This window comes from Orbicella faveolata, unplaced genomic scaffold, assembly GCF_042242905.1.
Source record: "Orbicella faveolata isolate gen_17 unplaced genomic scaffold, um_ofav_v1 contig_12, whole genome shotgun sequence".
NCBI lineage: Eukaryota > Metazoa > Cnidaria > Anthozoa > Scleractinia > Merulinidae > Orbicella > Orbicella faveolata.
In genome coordinates this window covers 17,305,064-17,320,674 of record NW_028301539.1, presented here as the reverse complement: position 1 = coordinate 17,320,674, position 15,611 = coordinate 17,305,064, and the positions used below count along the sequence as shown (strand labels likewise).

Genomic DNA, 15,611 nt, shown 5'->3' with positions numbered 1-15,611 from the left:
TTTCGACCGCTTTTCGATCACGATACTTTAATTTTTTTCGCGACAAAAAAAATTACACTAAGTAAGAAAATGAGAGAGAAGTAAATAATTAGTCTGGAATAACTCTTTAGAACCCTCTAAGCTTTCGTGTTTGCGTTTGAAAACGCATACGTTTTTATTACCGTTTTCGCCTTCCTTTCATGCACCGAAAAATTAACAAGTTATAGAAGCTCTCAAGATGGATATTTTCCAACGGGCCGTTTTCCAGTTCTTTTCGACGCAAACGTCAAGATGATCATATGACCTTTAACAGTCCATTGTTTCCCCCAGAGAAAAGGGAAGAGATAGCTTGTTTTTCACTAGATTCTTGTACTAAGATTGCCACTGTCCCCTAGTAACTAGTACTTACACCTTGATTTACGCAAATCTTTGTATTTTACGAATACACGTAAGTATTTTGAACGCGCTTGTACAGCTCTGAGGCGTGACGTGTCTAAATTAAGTATTGTTGTTGTTGTTGTCTTCGTTCCCAGGTTCCGACAACTCATTCGTCTAATTTAACCACAAGGAAACGAGGGCTTTGGAGTCACAATTACTTCGCGCATGATCAATCTTGATGTTGTACATTTGTGTAACACTTTCAGCGTTTAGGTGGGCAAAATGTCTCCACTAACCCAAACAAAGTACCGTGCCCTATTGCCACCCCCCACCCCAATCTCAAAATTTCCCTCAGCTCTGCCTTGCTAGGCGAAACAATGAGATTAATAGGAAACAAAATGAACTGCGTCCCGAGTAACCAGCCATAAAGAGTTCAATTATCATCCTGGAGACTGGAGCAGGAGAGGCTAAATGATTTGTTACGTTTTCCACTTGGCTTCTAGCTTTGCTTATCTGCATTAAACATCGTCCTTACAATTACAGTATAATGGCGTTTGAGGTAGAAAAGGATTGCTGATTGTTAATACAAGTTTACTACATTTTAGCGTTGACTCAGAGACGAAATGGCGTGCTTATAAGTCAATGTTCAGCTGTCACTAATTTTCACTATCACTCTCTTCGTCAGTGGTAGCAGAAGTCCTACTGTTTCCTGTCATCGGCTTGAGTGTGTCATATTCCGTCCCATACAATATCATGACGAACCAAAGACAGAAACCAACCACTGTGACTTCCAACTAAGTTAGAACCCGGTCTATTACATTGAAAAATGTCCGCAAGTGATGGCAACTTTTTGAGCCTTTCTTGCCTGTGTCACTAGAACAGTAAAAGAGAACCCATCAGACTAGCCTTTTTATGCATTAATTCTTTCATTCCTTATCTTACAGAGATTTTCCAGGGCCCACGCTACCTTTATTCAGCGCATGTGCATCGGAACTCTGGCCCAGTCCAGTTCTGGCCACCTCACTGTCACGCAGTCCTAGGATAGACTTATGATGGTTTTTAATGAGGACAAGGCTGAAAATTGCCAAAACGTCATCCACAAGAGAGAGAATAACTCGCGCACTGGCTGGACATTTCGTAGGGAAAAGCTGTTAAATTAGTTCTTTTCAAATCCATGGAAAAAGTACTTTCCGTGTTCAGTTTCTTTGAGGAGTTGAATATAGGAGGGAAGAGGATGGGGAGCATATAGACCCTTATAGCCTGATAATTGTTTTGTTATCAGGCGTTAGAAGGCCAGGCCGCGAGGCTATAGGTGCGATACTTACCTCATATCAGATAGTGTCAGTGGTTTCTTGATTTTCTGAACACTCTCTGCAACACGAAAATTGTTATTAGTTGTTTTCAAATATTTCTAACCCTCAAGATCTCAATATGAGTGGCAAATTTGTCTTAGAAATCTAACCAATAAAGGTTTACGTTCCTCGCGCAAAAAGCGTTGCACGTGTGCGCTGGGAATGGTTGGTTATCTCGCGAGGACCCACAGAGCGACAGTTGTAAACCAAGGGAATTTAAAACAGAACTAAAATTCTGTCCGGAAGTGACGCTCATATGTTTCTTTATGGATGTTTCTACTGAAAATATTCTTCCCATAAGTCAGTTTTAAACTCCCGGAAGGTCTGAAGTGCTGTAATCGAATGGTTTTAGTTAGAAAATTTCGGAAAGGCACCAAGAATCTAGCCAATCCAAAGCCACCTTTTCCTCCCGCCCAGACCCTGCCGGCTTCGAGGGACACTTGGCTCTGGCGACGATAATGTGACAACTTCCTGTTGTACGGAACGACAAGCCAAAGATAATTTTGCTACTATTAAATGCTAACGCACGGTTGTTATTCTGAAAAGGGTCATGAAAATTGAGCTAGTAATGGCGAGTAATGCTACCACAGTATGCTAAACGACCTTCACCCAAGCTATCGCGGAGTCGACAATCCCAGCGCATGCTCAGATTTGATTCATTGAGACAGGCGCTCGAATTAGCAACCTCGTAAAATCTCTCCGAACTAGCTGTATGTGACATTTTTCTATTTAACATTCCTTCCCACCTGCTGTAGAACGCTTTTCTTTGTTGCTCATGTGACGGCACAAAACAGACGAAACCGGACGAAGAGTTCTGCCATTTAGCCTCGTGTAGAGACCCCCCTTTATGGAAGCTGTAAAAACTCTCGATCCCGATGCTCGAAGCAGGGACACGGCTGAAACAAAACCCCTCGAAAGCATACTAATTCCTGTGAAGTAGGAGTTCCTTTCACAACCTGAGAAATGCTGGCTGTACTCTGTAAATGTAGAAATCGTGAAAACCAAGGGAAGAGACTTTTCCATGACGTGAAGAGATCGTTTGACGTCAGACGTGGTACCTTCCCGCTGGATGTCACGTACATCGCTTATTTTCAGTTTTATTTCCATTCCTCTGAACTGGTATTGCGTTATCTGATTTTATTCTAGTTCTGGAGAAAAAGAAACTTCAGTAACTGACTGATTTTGTCTGGCCATGGAAAGGCGCTGAATTGCAAGGATATTTGCTACATAGAGATTAATTTCAATATTTGTTGGTTGCGTGATTGGTCGTTTTCCGGCTGTCATTATCAAAATATTTAAACTTGAAGATATTCCGGGTTCGCAAAGGCTAACATCAGCTGTTACAAGAAAAAAAGAAAAAAAAAACAAAAAACAAAAAAAAAAAGAAGAAGAAAAAAGAGCCAAGTGCCTTGGTTTGCCCATCACTAGCTAAGGCCCTGTATGTATTTGAAAAATGGCATAACACGGATCCACTTAAAGAGGACTTAGTCTGCTCCAACATAAAAGCTTCTGTGTTTGTCCAAATATTCTGTGGTTTCCCCCTTTCCTGCAAACCTAGAGCACCTTTCGCCTCAGCTGCACTGCTTTTGTGGCTGTCGAGGCTGTCTAAAGAAAGAATACCTCAACTGAAAGAAAACTTTGCGTATTTTTCTCTCGAAACCTGGCTTTTTGAATTTGTGGGGAAAATAGAAAAGAGAATCTAAGTCTTGATCACTAGAAAACCAGGGACTAAAGAAACCCTAGTTTACGAACAACCGCAAATAAAGACACCTTGCCATTATTCAATCTCATGCCCAGGCTCTCTCTTCTTGGCAAAGTAGAGAGAGTCTGGGATCTTGTTGGCCGCTATTATGGTCAGTCGTTTTGGTTTCTAGTTCATATAGTTTGTCTTAAATTAACACACCTATACACTTACTAGTAATACAAACTGAGACAGTGTTTTGGTCTCTAGCTCACACATTTCCTCTTTAATCACAATTACAATTTCCTCAAATGTGATTGGTGCATAAACTGCTGTATTTTGCTCTAATTAATCTGCAAAGCTGTAATCGGACAGTGTAATCGCACAGTTGGCTGTAATCAGACACCTGTAATCGGACGGTTACATGAGCCAATCATTTTAAGTCCTCTCCACTAAATCCACCAATCACAACATTGATTGCAATTACTATGGTAACCAATTGAAGAGACTGACTTTGTAAAATTGTGGAGGTTTAGTCTCGGGTGACTGTTTTGAAAGAAACTTAACAGCCATTTGGCAAGCTATTCTCCATATTTTTAATTATGATATTTAAAAATGACTATTAAATGCTCTTTTTCAAATGAATTTTTGCTTTTGTGGGAAATTGTAATTGTTATGATTAATTGGTAACAGGACATCGTGCCGTCCCATTCAGTCTGTAATCATACTCGTGATTAACAAATCGGACTCCCGCTTCGCGGTCGTCCTAATTTGTTAATTACTCGTATGATTACAGACCGAATTGGACTCCACTCAGTCCTGTTACCATTATTAATTAGTGTAAACAGACTCTATCATAGAAATGCCCTGGAAGCCGAGTCCAAACCTAAAAGGCATATTTTCATTGGTGAAAACCTTAAAATAATTCATGATCAGTCAAGTGAAATAAAGTTACCGAAATGGGGTCTTATAGTGAGTTATGCAACACAAGGTTGTGATGTGAAATTGAAAAAGTCTAGCAGACTTCTTCAAAATCTGACTGATCTTGTCTTGAAAAAGTCACTAAAAGCTCAATACAAATTGTTCTTGGATTTACTTAAAATCTTCATCGTAGTGTCATCCTAAGAGCCTTTTTGTATGAGCTAAGGTAACTGCTGGTATTCACACTTTAAAGCACTGTTTTGACCAAAAATGCAGCAAAATATCAGTGCCCCTTTCACCTATTAAAATTATACAAACAGCTTGAAAATTCTCTCAAAATTGCACAAGTGTAATTTGAAAGAATTTTTAAGAGTCACGAGAAGAGTAAATCCTTAATTTCTCAAGCTTTCATATGATTACTCATTTATTACATGGCTGAGAAAATTATGAATACAAGCATGTCAATTTGCACTGCAGTGCATATTAAAAATTGATGATTCATCAGCCTGCTCTCAGCCAACCCCAATGAAGTAATTTTCTCAGTTAACTACTGCCTTTCTGTTATCTATGTCCAGTTTTATAGTGTCAGTTCTAAGGTGCCTTGTTCATGCAAGTGTCATCGGAGATAATTTTTAAAATAAAAATACTTTACTTTTAAGGTAAGTAAGAACTTAGGTACACATCCTATTCAATATCTGAACAGCCAGCAAGACAGGCCATGTAGAGGTAACAGGTCAGCTTTGAACCTGTTGACAAAACCTTCCATCCTGCAAACTGTCGGGCCCCCTTAACCCTTAACCCTTAGTACTGAGTTAAACTCTTGCTGAAACTTCTCACCTCCTGCACACAATTTAACCCTTTACCAATGTTGAAGTTGTATCCAGGTACAAATATGACTAAAATCACTTCCATTTGGGAATAATTTGGGAGAATGTATGTACTGCATATTACAGTCTAGAAGTTATCATTTGGCACGCATAGTCACTCACACTTTAGGATTTTAACCATTAACTCGAAAGTTAAACTTCAGCATTCTCTCCGTGATCATCAGGAGGAAAAGGGTTTTAAAAAGTCAGTGTTCAACTTCACTTCTTTTCACTGTTAGCCCGCGCAGCAGCAGCTGCATCTTCCTCTCTGAGCTTCTCATATCTTTTTACATTTCTTTCATGAAGTGATTCCAAAGTGTTCTCATCTCGTCCCTTCTGGGATGTTTTTATGATCCAAAGGCACGCACCAAGTGTGAACAGAATCATGATTCCGTTAACTCCAATGCGACGGCGACTGTTTGCCCTCTCCATGGTGGCTGTACTGAAGTTGGTAAAAAAAAAATCAGAATTAACAAAAGAACTTAACTGAACAAGACTTACACTCCAAATTATTTTAATAATAATAATAATAATATCAATCACGCGTAATTTGTATTATGTCATAGTAGACAATCTCTGGGTGGTGCTATGGCCTAATCATTAGCATGATGGATTCTGGATCAAACAGTCCAATTACATGTAGTTGGTAATTTTGGATCAAACAGTCCAATTAGTTGGTATGTTCCATAAATGGGCTGCCCATCAAGCCAACAGAGTTTTGCGATCCTTCCCTACATCAGAGGCATTACTGAGCCACTCACTTGGATTCTTAAGAGGCACAGCATTAAAGTCTTCAAAAAACCAACAAATATACTGCAACAAGATTGCCCTGTTCCCAAGTTTTGACCTCCTGAAGACAATCAACTTGCAATTTTATTTACAAAATCCCTTGTGCATCATGTCAATGGAGTTACATCGGTGAAACTAAAAGATCATTTAGCACCAGAAGAAAAGAACATACTAGAAATACAACACGATGCGCTAAAGGCTCCAATGTTGCTAAACATGCATGGACCTTTGACCATGTAATTGACTTAGACAACTCAACAATCATTGACAATTGAAACCATCGCACCAGAAAGACAGTGGAATCATGGCACACAGCAAAAACTGTTGAGGATGATAATAACTCATGCCCACTCCCGAGACAATACAACATTCTTTTAAACAAACATTAATTTTAGTACTTGTAGCATACTTTCGAACATTCTTTATATGTGTGCAGTAATTTTAAATTTATGCGATTTACTCTCTATATTCAAATTTTTAATGTTTCATTTTATCACAAATTTGTATCTGTCAAAGACAGTAGACCGACTGTCAAGAGCTTATTTTTGTAAATACTTTTTACCAGAGAACATTATATCCTATATTATCATAATCAACCCTGGTAACAGATCTGCGATATTTTTAAGTCCTGGTATTGTTATTGCCAGGGATTGCTATTTTGTGTACTTAGTTATTTCACTCTTGCAGCGCCTCCCAGGTGTTAACAGTTTAAATAGGTATGAGGTACGAACGAATTGACCAGGCAACTTGACCAAATGCTAATTGGGTAAAATTAATCTGTTACCCTGACTAGTATTGTATCCAAGGGGGATAGCAATATTCCTGCACATAGCAGCAGTTTTGAAGAGGAATGGATGCAAGCCTCCAGAAAGAGTAAAAATTCCCCTCCAACACGTCCCCCCCCCAAGAAATAAAGAAATTAAATGTACTCAATTTTTTTCAACAACTGAAAAAGGTGACAAATTACTCAAATTGGAAAAATTCTTGTATTCTTGTTTTGGAGGGCATAACCAATAAAGGAGGGGGCAATTTATGAAGGAAGGGAGGAAAGAAGCTTAAACCTTCACAAATGTTCTATCATCAGATGTAGGGACCTGTAACCATGGGAGGGGGGCCAGGGGGATACTCACTGTACATCAGCTGGTATCGGTGGTGCCATGGTTCTTGTTGCAATCAAGGTAAATCTGTCCAAAGCTGACACACGATGCAATGTTGGTAAACCTCCGTCTGTAAAAAGTAGCAAAGTTTGCTGTTAATTATCAGACCCTTTCATGTTCAAAGAAAGTATAAGAGATCCTTTAAAATTATTTTCATTACTTGACTTGAAATACTGAGTGTAAGGCAATCCTAATCCAGTCTGTATCAAAATTTTTGGGACAACTGTGCCATGTTTTTACACTGATTTGCCCTCCCCTCAGCAGGAGAATTTATGCCATGCCTGCATGCAGACAGTAACATATATAGCCTCGACAGGAGTGTGTATGACTTCTGCAAAGCTGTAGTTTAGCACTGCGATTTAGACCTGCTTAAGCCTGCATCATCAGGAATGAATACTTTGTAGCTCAGAAATGGCAATTGTCTACAATATTATTTGTGATTACTACTAGTTCAGTTTTATTTGAAGATACCCTAAACACCGGCGTATAAGCCACAATCACAGATAAGCTGCACCCCGAGTTTGGTGACTCAAATTTCGGAAAAAAGTCTTTGGAAAGAAATAAAAGTAATTCACAAGTGGAGTCTTGAGAAAGATTCTTTTCATGTACATTTATTGATTTATTGAAAACTCACTAACATTGAAAACAGAGAATACTTCAAACTAAAACCCTTACCTATAATTTTAGTTCCCCAATAGAATGGAGATGATGTCTACCAGCTTTGACATATGTTTGATGTTTCTCTGGTATTTTTCAACCAGTATTTTTTTTCATTCCGACCCGTAAGTTTTCTAACTGAATTTTACAAATAACAGTGCTTTTGTTCATTCATTTGTTTGTTAGTTCGTAGCTTAATAGCCAAGCATGGAGTACAGGACACAAGTAGCTTTCGATCACAGCTCATTGCGACGATGAAAAGAACAGCTTTGTGCCAGAATGGAGATTCTCTGTCGTGAGATGTTTAGCAGCTCTACGATGGCAACCTCGAACTGGCTAAAAGATTTTTTTATGAAGGTTTAAGTGTTTAACAGCAAGAAATGTAGGCTTATGCTTGAGAACAAGAACGGCTCTTTCAGGAACCACCAAACTTATAAAAGCAATGATTGATACATACTCCGATATTAATAGTTTTATGAAGTCTAAGTAGTTTGCTTTTCCTACAAACTTATAAATTTTTGATGAAAAGTGTTAATTAACCGTGCAGCCATGGGCCGAGCGTGGTTCATAATCTACCCGTGGTTTATTATTATTATTATTATTTTTTTTGTCGGTGACCAGACGCAGACCTCTGCTCGGCCAAATTTCAAGTCACGTAACATGTGGTCTTTGTTCGCCAAAAGCCGTTGAAACATTAATATGCAGACAATTTTACGGATATTGTTTTCTTTGTTGTGGGTAAAATATATTTTCTTTTGGTTTTATTGAAGCGTTGGATTCAAATGGAATAATAAACATGCTAAAAAAAAAGGATTATGTCAGCCATGGAATGCGCTAACATTGCAGCTTTCACTTTCCCTAGGTGACAAATAAGATGGTGTTTACTTTGCAAGGTTATTTCGGCAGAAGCGACAGTCATCAATTTATTTGCAGTTTTGCTAGTATTTCTTGTGGTTTTAGACAAATGAAGTAAATTCTTTGGCTGTTTCATCGCCGCGAGTTCATAGATCGGAAGGAAAATTAAATACTTGCAAGCCAAGCAAAGAACATGTCAGAATGTGCAAGGATTACGTCATTGGTAGGGAATAACCACCGTACTAAAGATAACCGTGAATAATGTAATTCTTGAATTATGTGACTCATGTGACTACTCTGCTAGCCTTTACTCATTGAAAACCAATTAAATTTAATCCTGACTTTTAATAGCGTTATTATTGTTGTGTTCGTATCATTCATGCCCATACATATCCCGAAGAAAGTTCCAGATTAAGAACACTACGTCATCGGAGATTTCACAATGGCTACGAGTACGACTGATGGTGCAATAGTACAGTTTGTGTTAATCAAGTGATATGGTGTCTACAGTAATCAATCAATCATCAAGGACTACTTTTGGAATGTGCACTGCATTGCCACTGTAGTGCTAAGAACACAGTTAAATTTTAAAAGCGCAGTTATAAGATAAATAAATAAATAAATAAACATACATTTATATAGCGCCATTTTCCATTAATTGTCCATGGCCCTTACAATACTTTAAAATTAAAATCCTAAGTTTAAAATCTAACAGATCTTCTTGTTTCTGCAAATTTACGGCACGTTAACCAAAATGTTCTCACAGATAAGCTGCATCCCCCACTTTTTAGGAAAATTTTGAGTAAAAAGGTGTGGCTTATCCGCCAGTGTTTACAGTATGTGCCGTAGCATGGTCTGGTTATACTCAATTGAATCACGATACATGTGCATAATACTTACATGTAAGAGGAGCACCAGTAGTCAAGTTACTGTATTAGTTGACAAGGTGTAGGCAAATACACTATCACTAAAAGAAATTCTCTTCCTGGGCAACATGGTGTGAAGATATCAACATTGTGAGAAAAAGTGAGCACACTGACTGATTGCTCAGGGCAGAATATTTCTTTTGAAACATTGTCACCAATGGCAAAGACAACCGATAGATAGAATTGTAGCTGCAGCATGTTTCTACTGAGAGGATGGCAAAAAGTTTACGCGTGACAAGTAATGAGGGCAAAAATTACTGTGTGATGCATGAAGAGCAACCAAAAGATGTAGGTGATCAGTGAATTAATGAAAAAATTATTGTTGAAAGCAGCTAAAGTATGCGTGATGCATAGCTTTTGCTAAAATTTGTGTATGAAACCAGATCATCCCCTCTCCTTGCTGCCCTCTAAGTACTAAATTAGGGGTCGTACTGGCTTACTGGTTTAATGGTATATTCAATCACCTGTCCACTGGCCCAGGTTCAAGCCCTATTCAGAGTTATGGGACTCAGAATAAATGTGTATTGGCTAATTGTCATCAAATGCTGCAGAAAGGATAACCCATACCTTTTCATCTGTGCCTTAATATTAGACATGAGTTGCACACCTGCTGGCCAAAATCTTCTACACTGTATCTCAAGCCACCTTAAAGTGCTACTAGCCCCCAATTTTTTTTTCCTTTAATAAAATCTACTATTTTCCCTGATTACTTCAGCGAAAAAACTATCTCAATTGAAAAGATCCCTGCATTTCTACAGGCATTTGAACATGTAATTTCTATGTTCAGAACCGTGCAAAGTGGGATCTGGGTCGGGCTTCTAGTGATGTCATTTCGGGAACCGGGCTAAAACACTCAAGAGACTTATGACTGTGATTCAAGGGCTCTCAAAACATATTTGGGTTATTTGTGATTCATATTTTATCAAAACTGGACAAGATTTTTTAGCGAAAGAACTGTATCATCTAGCATTACAATTTGGAGTCTAGCTTGAAGCGTGGGTCGCCAGTCAAGATTGCCCATTGTGATTTAGTCCAGGATGAAGACCGACAATTTGATGTTCCATTTGGGTTGTAAAGGTACAAATAATGACTGAAAATGGCTAACTTAGAGCTCTTAAAGAGTTATAAAGATGTCAATGAACATGAAGAGTTGGTAATTTGACTTTACTGAAGGTGCAGATTTCGGACTGTCAAAATATATTTTGATTTAAAACATTGTTAAATTCCCCCTGAAATACAAGTTAATGTGCGAGGCAGTCGTAGTCTACTCCTGCCTACTTCTCCAGATCAATGATTGAAATAGTTTTAACCTAAGAGATAAGCAGAGATGTTGGCAAAAAATATCCAAAGGTGAGGTAACTTTTTGCCTTGTAATTGTTGACTGACCGTAATATATGCATAGTCAATTACTGTGTATGAACACAAGCTACACAAATTTAAATATCTCGTACTAGTAAATCATGGAAAATCCTTCGACAAGATATTGAAAAGAGGTTCACTATAGTATCACTTAAATGAATACATTTCTACTTCACTGTTAATTTGAATGACATATCCATTTTACATACACTAATAACCTGGGAGTTCTCGACTTAATTTATTAGTTTGTGTTTCGGTTGACTGACCAGTGCATTCTTCTCTGAACACAATCTCTGTCGGTAGCTATAGAGTTGAATCTTAATTGTTTATTTCACTTTAATTATTTGTTGTCACTCATATATCTATAAATGCTTAATCCATTCTGAGTTTGTAATCTAGATATATTTGGTTCCTCAGAGATGAAGCTCAAAGAACAAAGCAATTTTCTACTGGGAACGGCGATTGAGAAACACTGCTGGATTATGACCTCTGGCGTGGGTGTGTTTTTATTAAAATCTACAAATACATAACTAGTTCACCAGTTTGAAACCTCAACAATCTTAATTGCCTCATTGTAGGATGTAGGTTTTGTTCACTATATGTTTAGAAAAGTCTCTATTTTGAGTACAAAAAAATGTGATATGTTTAATTTACTGCATAATGTCCTCACCTATAGTTTTGTCTGGGACTCTGAGGATCGTTTGCGCTCGGATAAGTAAAATGGCTTCCAGCTTATCCCAAATTCATGTCTTAAAACAATGTCAAGCTTTCCACTAGAGATAGACAAGAATGTACAGGCCATGAAAATCTCTAGGTTTTTACAGTAGTGGCGAACCCGAGATTGAAGAAATCCTCGTTGGCTCCCCAGCTTTAGCGTTGCACAGATCAGCCCACTTCTTTGGTCTTTTTCTCATTTCTGGTAAAGTTTTATCGAGATAGAGGTATCGAATGAAGAAGAATACTCTATCCTACTCATCCTGTATTGCTACAGCCTCCAACAACACATCTTCCTTGCATTCTGCAATTCTGCATTCTTGCGTTTTGACACACACCATCCCAAGTTCGCATATATTCTTCTCAGAAACAAAATATTGTTATTCCTGAAATGACTTCAGAAGCCAACTCGTCATATAATTCTCCTCTATTCCTTGGTCATGAACATGGAAAAGGCCAATCTTACAAACTTTGAAAATTCATACAAAATTAACAAAAATAGCTACAACAATAATTGTTTCATAGTGGTGATCACGAGAAAAAGGAAATTTATATTGGCTTGTGAGAGAAGTCCATGTAAATGATGGTACCTGTCTCAATTTCTTTTAGAAGAGGAAAAAGCTGCAGACAAGGTTTTAATTGCCAATATCCAACTTTGGAGAAGTTAAAAAAACTTTGGAATTCTCCTTTTCAACAAATCATACATGCACAATGTAGTATGTGACAAGTGGGGCATACACAGCAAACTATACTAACACTAATTTTATCAAAGTATTTGTGAATGTCATGGACTTGTCTGAAGCCTTTATATCTTTTAGCTTCTGCAAGCTTCTCTCTTCCCTTTTCACTTTACATCTAAACATGTTTTTCTTTTGAAAATTCTCGCCGCCTTTCCCCTCCTCGTAAAAAAAACGCAACACAATACACAATGGCCACTTCCGTTGCTGGCTTGGGAGGCACCTTGGAAACTGACAAAATGATTGCCCTGGTCTGCGAGGTCAAAGTCTCAGGCGTCATTCAAGACGTGTGATCCCCTACCGTGACATTTAGTTTGTCACGCATTCATCTCAATAACTCTGGCATTTCGCTGCTATTTGAGATCAATTGCCAATCAAATCAAAGAGAAACTGGAACCTAAATAGGACAAAATTGGAAAAACCAAAAACCACATCGGATACCAAAACTGAAAAACGCTAGTATTTTTTTGTGAAAACCGAAAGCCAGATGTTAAAAAACGAAAAATCCACCCACCACAATGAACACCAAAACCGAAGTCTTCAGCACAAAAACCGAAAAACCGATCTAAAAATAGCCAAAACCGCAAAACCGAAAATCCCAATGCCCCCTGTCAGTATCTGGTCAACATACACTTCATTCTTCTGGGGGAAGGGGGAGTTTAGTATTGCATATAAAATGCCATTTGCATTGATACATATAAGCATTCAGTACTGGTAAAATTTGGGTAAAAAATTGTTGCAGATTGAATTTTTAGTGAATAAATGTGGGACAAAGTCTAAAAATATCAAAAAATACAGTCCGTGAGGAGGAAAAGTTCATTGTTTCATCTTGTATACAAAAGTACGTACTCGATTCGCTAAGGTGACAATTAATCCTCGATCTGCTGCGTAGAAAACAGTAAAAAAATTTATACCTTTAAGTTCTGAATTCGTTATTTTATTGCCTAGTTAGTAAAGTTCTTTCCTACCTGTGGCAGAACTTGCTTCTTGGTTACTCATACCACGGCTCAAAACAAACGAAACCGGACGAAGAGCTCTGCCATTCATCGTGTGAAGACCACTCGTTGGCGCCGTGAAAACTCTAGATTCCGACGCTCGGAGAAGAGACACAACTGAAGAACAACCTCTTGAAAGCATAATTCCTCCACAGATTGGGCTAGATACACTGTAGTTACCCTAGAAAAATCGTTTTTAACAAGATATGTCGTGCAATTTGGCTAAGGTAGATAAATACTGCACGCCTCGTTCTGACGGTCGAGTGGTGGTATGACGTCAGATGTGGATAAATCGTTTCTGATGTCACGTACACTTATTTTTTGCAGTTCTCATTTTTAATATATTTTTTTTCAAAACGATTTAATTCTTCCCGTTAGAAAAAAAAAAACGTTTCTACAGTAAGAATCATTATTTCTTCTGGGGAGCCGTTAATTTGAAAGAACATTCATTCCATAGTGAATTATTTGAATGTTTTTCTCTTGCACAGTCATTTCCGCTCGCAGTTCTCAGAAATTAAGTTTGTTCCCTGAACGCTAACATGATCACTCCTCCTCTTACGAAATCTTAGCTATCTAAATGACGGAATATATTTAATGTTTTAGATATCAGTTATTAGAAACAACTGATTGGTGATTGAATAACTATGATGCAAGACCACATGTTTGAGACTGTTTCAAGTCAGTGCTCAAATAAAAAACCAACCGCTTCCTTGTTTGACAAAGAACCAGGTGACCACCTGACAAGGAACTTAACACGATCACGTTCATGTCTTTCGTTTCGCAAATCGCATGAGGAAGCAGAAAGACATCAGCTGTAAAATAAAACCTTATAGACTGCTTATGCAATCTTCGGGGTTAAAAAATGCTGAGAGAAAAAGTTAGGTAATAGGTAAATTTCTGGCACGATGAGTTCTGGGAAACTGGTGGAATCAGATTTCGGGTTTTACATTCACAAATAGGTTGCCTAGAAGAAAACTGTCAGGGTGGTGGTGCACGGTGGGGGAAGTCAACTTTTCGGAAGATTAAAAGGCTAAGATTTTGTAGAGGGTGGTAAAGGGGGCGGGGGGGGGGTATAGCTCACGTTTCACGGAAAATAAAGCAGCCCTTTCACAATTCACGAAAAATACAACATTAGCATTTCACGCTTCACGGAAAATAAAAGAGAACGTTTTGGAAAATCACGGTTCACGGCGACTATGGAAATCACGATTCACGTGGAAAAAATTAGCCACTTCACATTTCACGGGAAAAAAAAGGCCGATCACGAGTCACGAAAATACCCTTTACCACCCTCTTTGTACGCTTTCAATATTTTCGCATGTTTTTTTTTTTTTTTTTCTATTTATGCTGTCTTGATTGAACGCATTCTGAAAAGAATCGCTTGAAATCGTTGAGATGTTGTTGAGTTAATTTTTTTTTCAAGAATAAGAACAATGAGCGTGATTTCATTTTTACATAATGAGCTTTCAATTACCGTAAATCCTCGAATTAGCGCCCGGGGCGCTTAATCGAGGAGGGGGGCGCTTACTTGATTTGTCCTAAATCGTGGCCTTACATGATCATTTTTTTAAATAAACCATCTGCACGTAAACAACAAAATAAGCTGTTTATCGACATTAAAAGCTGATCCTAAAGTTTAAATCGCGGCACATGTAGAAATTCACGTGGTCATAAACTGAAACAATGTACAATATCCTTTGCTGTCTCATTACTCGTCCACAAAATGGGGGGGGGGAGGGGAGGGGGGCGCTATTCGAGGGGGGGAACGCCTAATTTAAATTTTGGCCGATAGTAGGGGCGCTTATTCGAAGGGGCGCTTATTCGCTGAGGGGGCGCTAATTCGAGGATTTACGGAACTTAAGTTTGTCAGTAGCGTAGACAAACAGTTAGCAATCATTAGTGATGCAAAAAGTTGCGTTGAAACAAGCTCGTTCCAAGGGTCTCTCTCTCCAAACGATGTTGGCGTTGCTGACACTTGGCACGTCGCAGTCGTCTGATGTACTAACGAAAAGTGATTAACGAAATTTGCTGGAATATTTCCAGTCCTGTTTACTACTTACAGCTACTTGTTTACATCCTTCGAGACCCAGGGTAGTAAAGGTGCCGATTTTACCCCGTTTCCTTCTAATTCTCGCCCTGATCAGGGACTGTTTCTGGTCCCCAAGGATGTTCAATACGACTAGACCCGCCGGGAGAACTCGTCCGAGCTCCACGCTCCCGGCATTTGACGCCTGAGAGATACCAC

General features: G+C 38.5%; 2 protein-coding genes across 2 annotated transcripts; both read right to left on the bottom strand.

The window, feature by feature from the left end:
* Window positions 1–122: 122 nt before the first annotated feature.
* On the bottom strand, window positions 123–3,336 carry LOC110061919 (uncharacterized). Its single transcript, XM_020768782.2, has 3 exons — window positions 2,456–3,336; window positions 1,683–1,728; window positions 123–1,230 (listed from the first exon to the last, which is right to left on the bottom strand). Exons 1-3 carry the CDS (start codon window positions 2,814–2,816, stop codon window positions 1,152–1,154), a joined length of 486 nt encoding a protein of 161 aa, XP_020624441.2. The 5' UTR covers window positions 2,817–3,336; the 3' UTR covers window positions 123–1,151.
* Window positions 3,337–3,486: 150 nt separating this feature from the next.
* Window positions 3,487–13,626, bottom strand: LOC110062228 (uncharacterized). The gene is made up of 3 exons (XM_020769107.2): window positions 13,340–13,626; window positions 7,097–7,193; window positions 3,487–5,619 (listed from the first exon to the last, which is right to left on the bottom strand). The coding sequence occupies exons 1-3, from the start codon at window positions 13,506–13,508 to the stop codon at window positions 5,397–5,399; spliced, it is 489 nt and encodes a 162-aa protein (XP_020624766.2). The 5' UTR covers window positions 13,509–13,626; the 3' UTR covers window positions 3,487–5,396.
* Between the last annotated feature and the right edge of the window lie 1,985 nt (window positions 13,627–15,611).

Bases quoted from the DNA above. Each gene is read 5' to 3' on its own strand.
- LOC110061919 (XM_020768782.2), bottom strand. From the start codon at position 2,816: ATGGAAATAAAACTGAAAATAAGCGATGTACGTGACATCCAGCGGGAA. The intron at 1,729-2,455 runs GTGGGAAGGAAT...TTCGTGTTGCAG, and splicing joins AGAAAAGCGTTCTACAGCAG to AGAGTGTTCAGAAAATCAAG. The intron at 1,231-1,682 runs GTAAGTATCGCA...TTACTGTTCTAG, and splicing joins CTGACACTATCTGATATGAG to TGACACAGGCAAGAAAGGCT.
- LOC110062228 (XM_020769107.2), bottom strand. From the start codon at position 13,508: ATGCTTTCAAGAGGTTGTTCTTCAGTTGTGTCTCTTCTCCGAGCGTCG. The intron at 7,194-13,339 runs GTAGGAAAGAAC...TACTTTTTACAG, and splicing joins AGAAGCAAGTTCTGCCACAG to ACGGAGGTTTACCAACATTG. The intron at 5,620-7,096 runs GTGAGTATCCCC...TACCAACTTCAG, and splicing joins CCGATACCAGCTGATGTACA to TACAGCCACCATGGAGAGGG.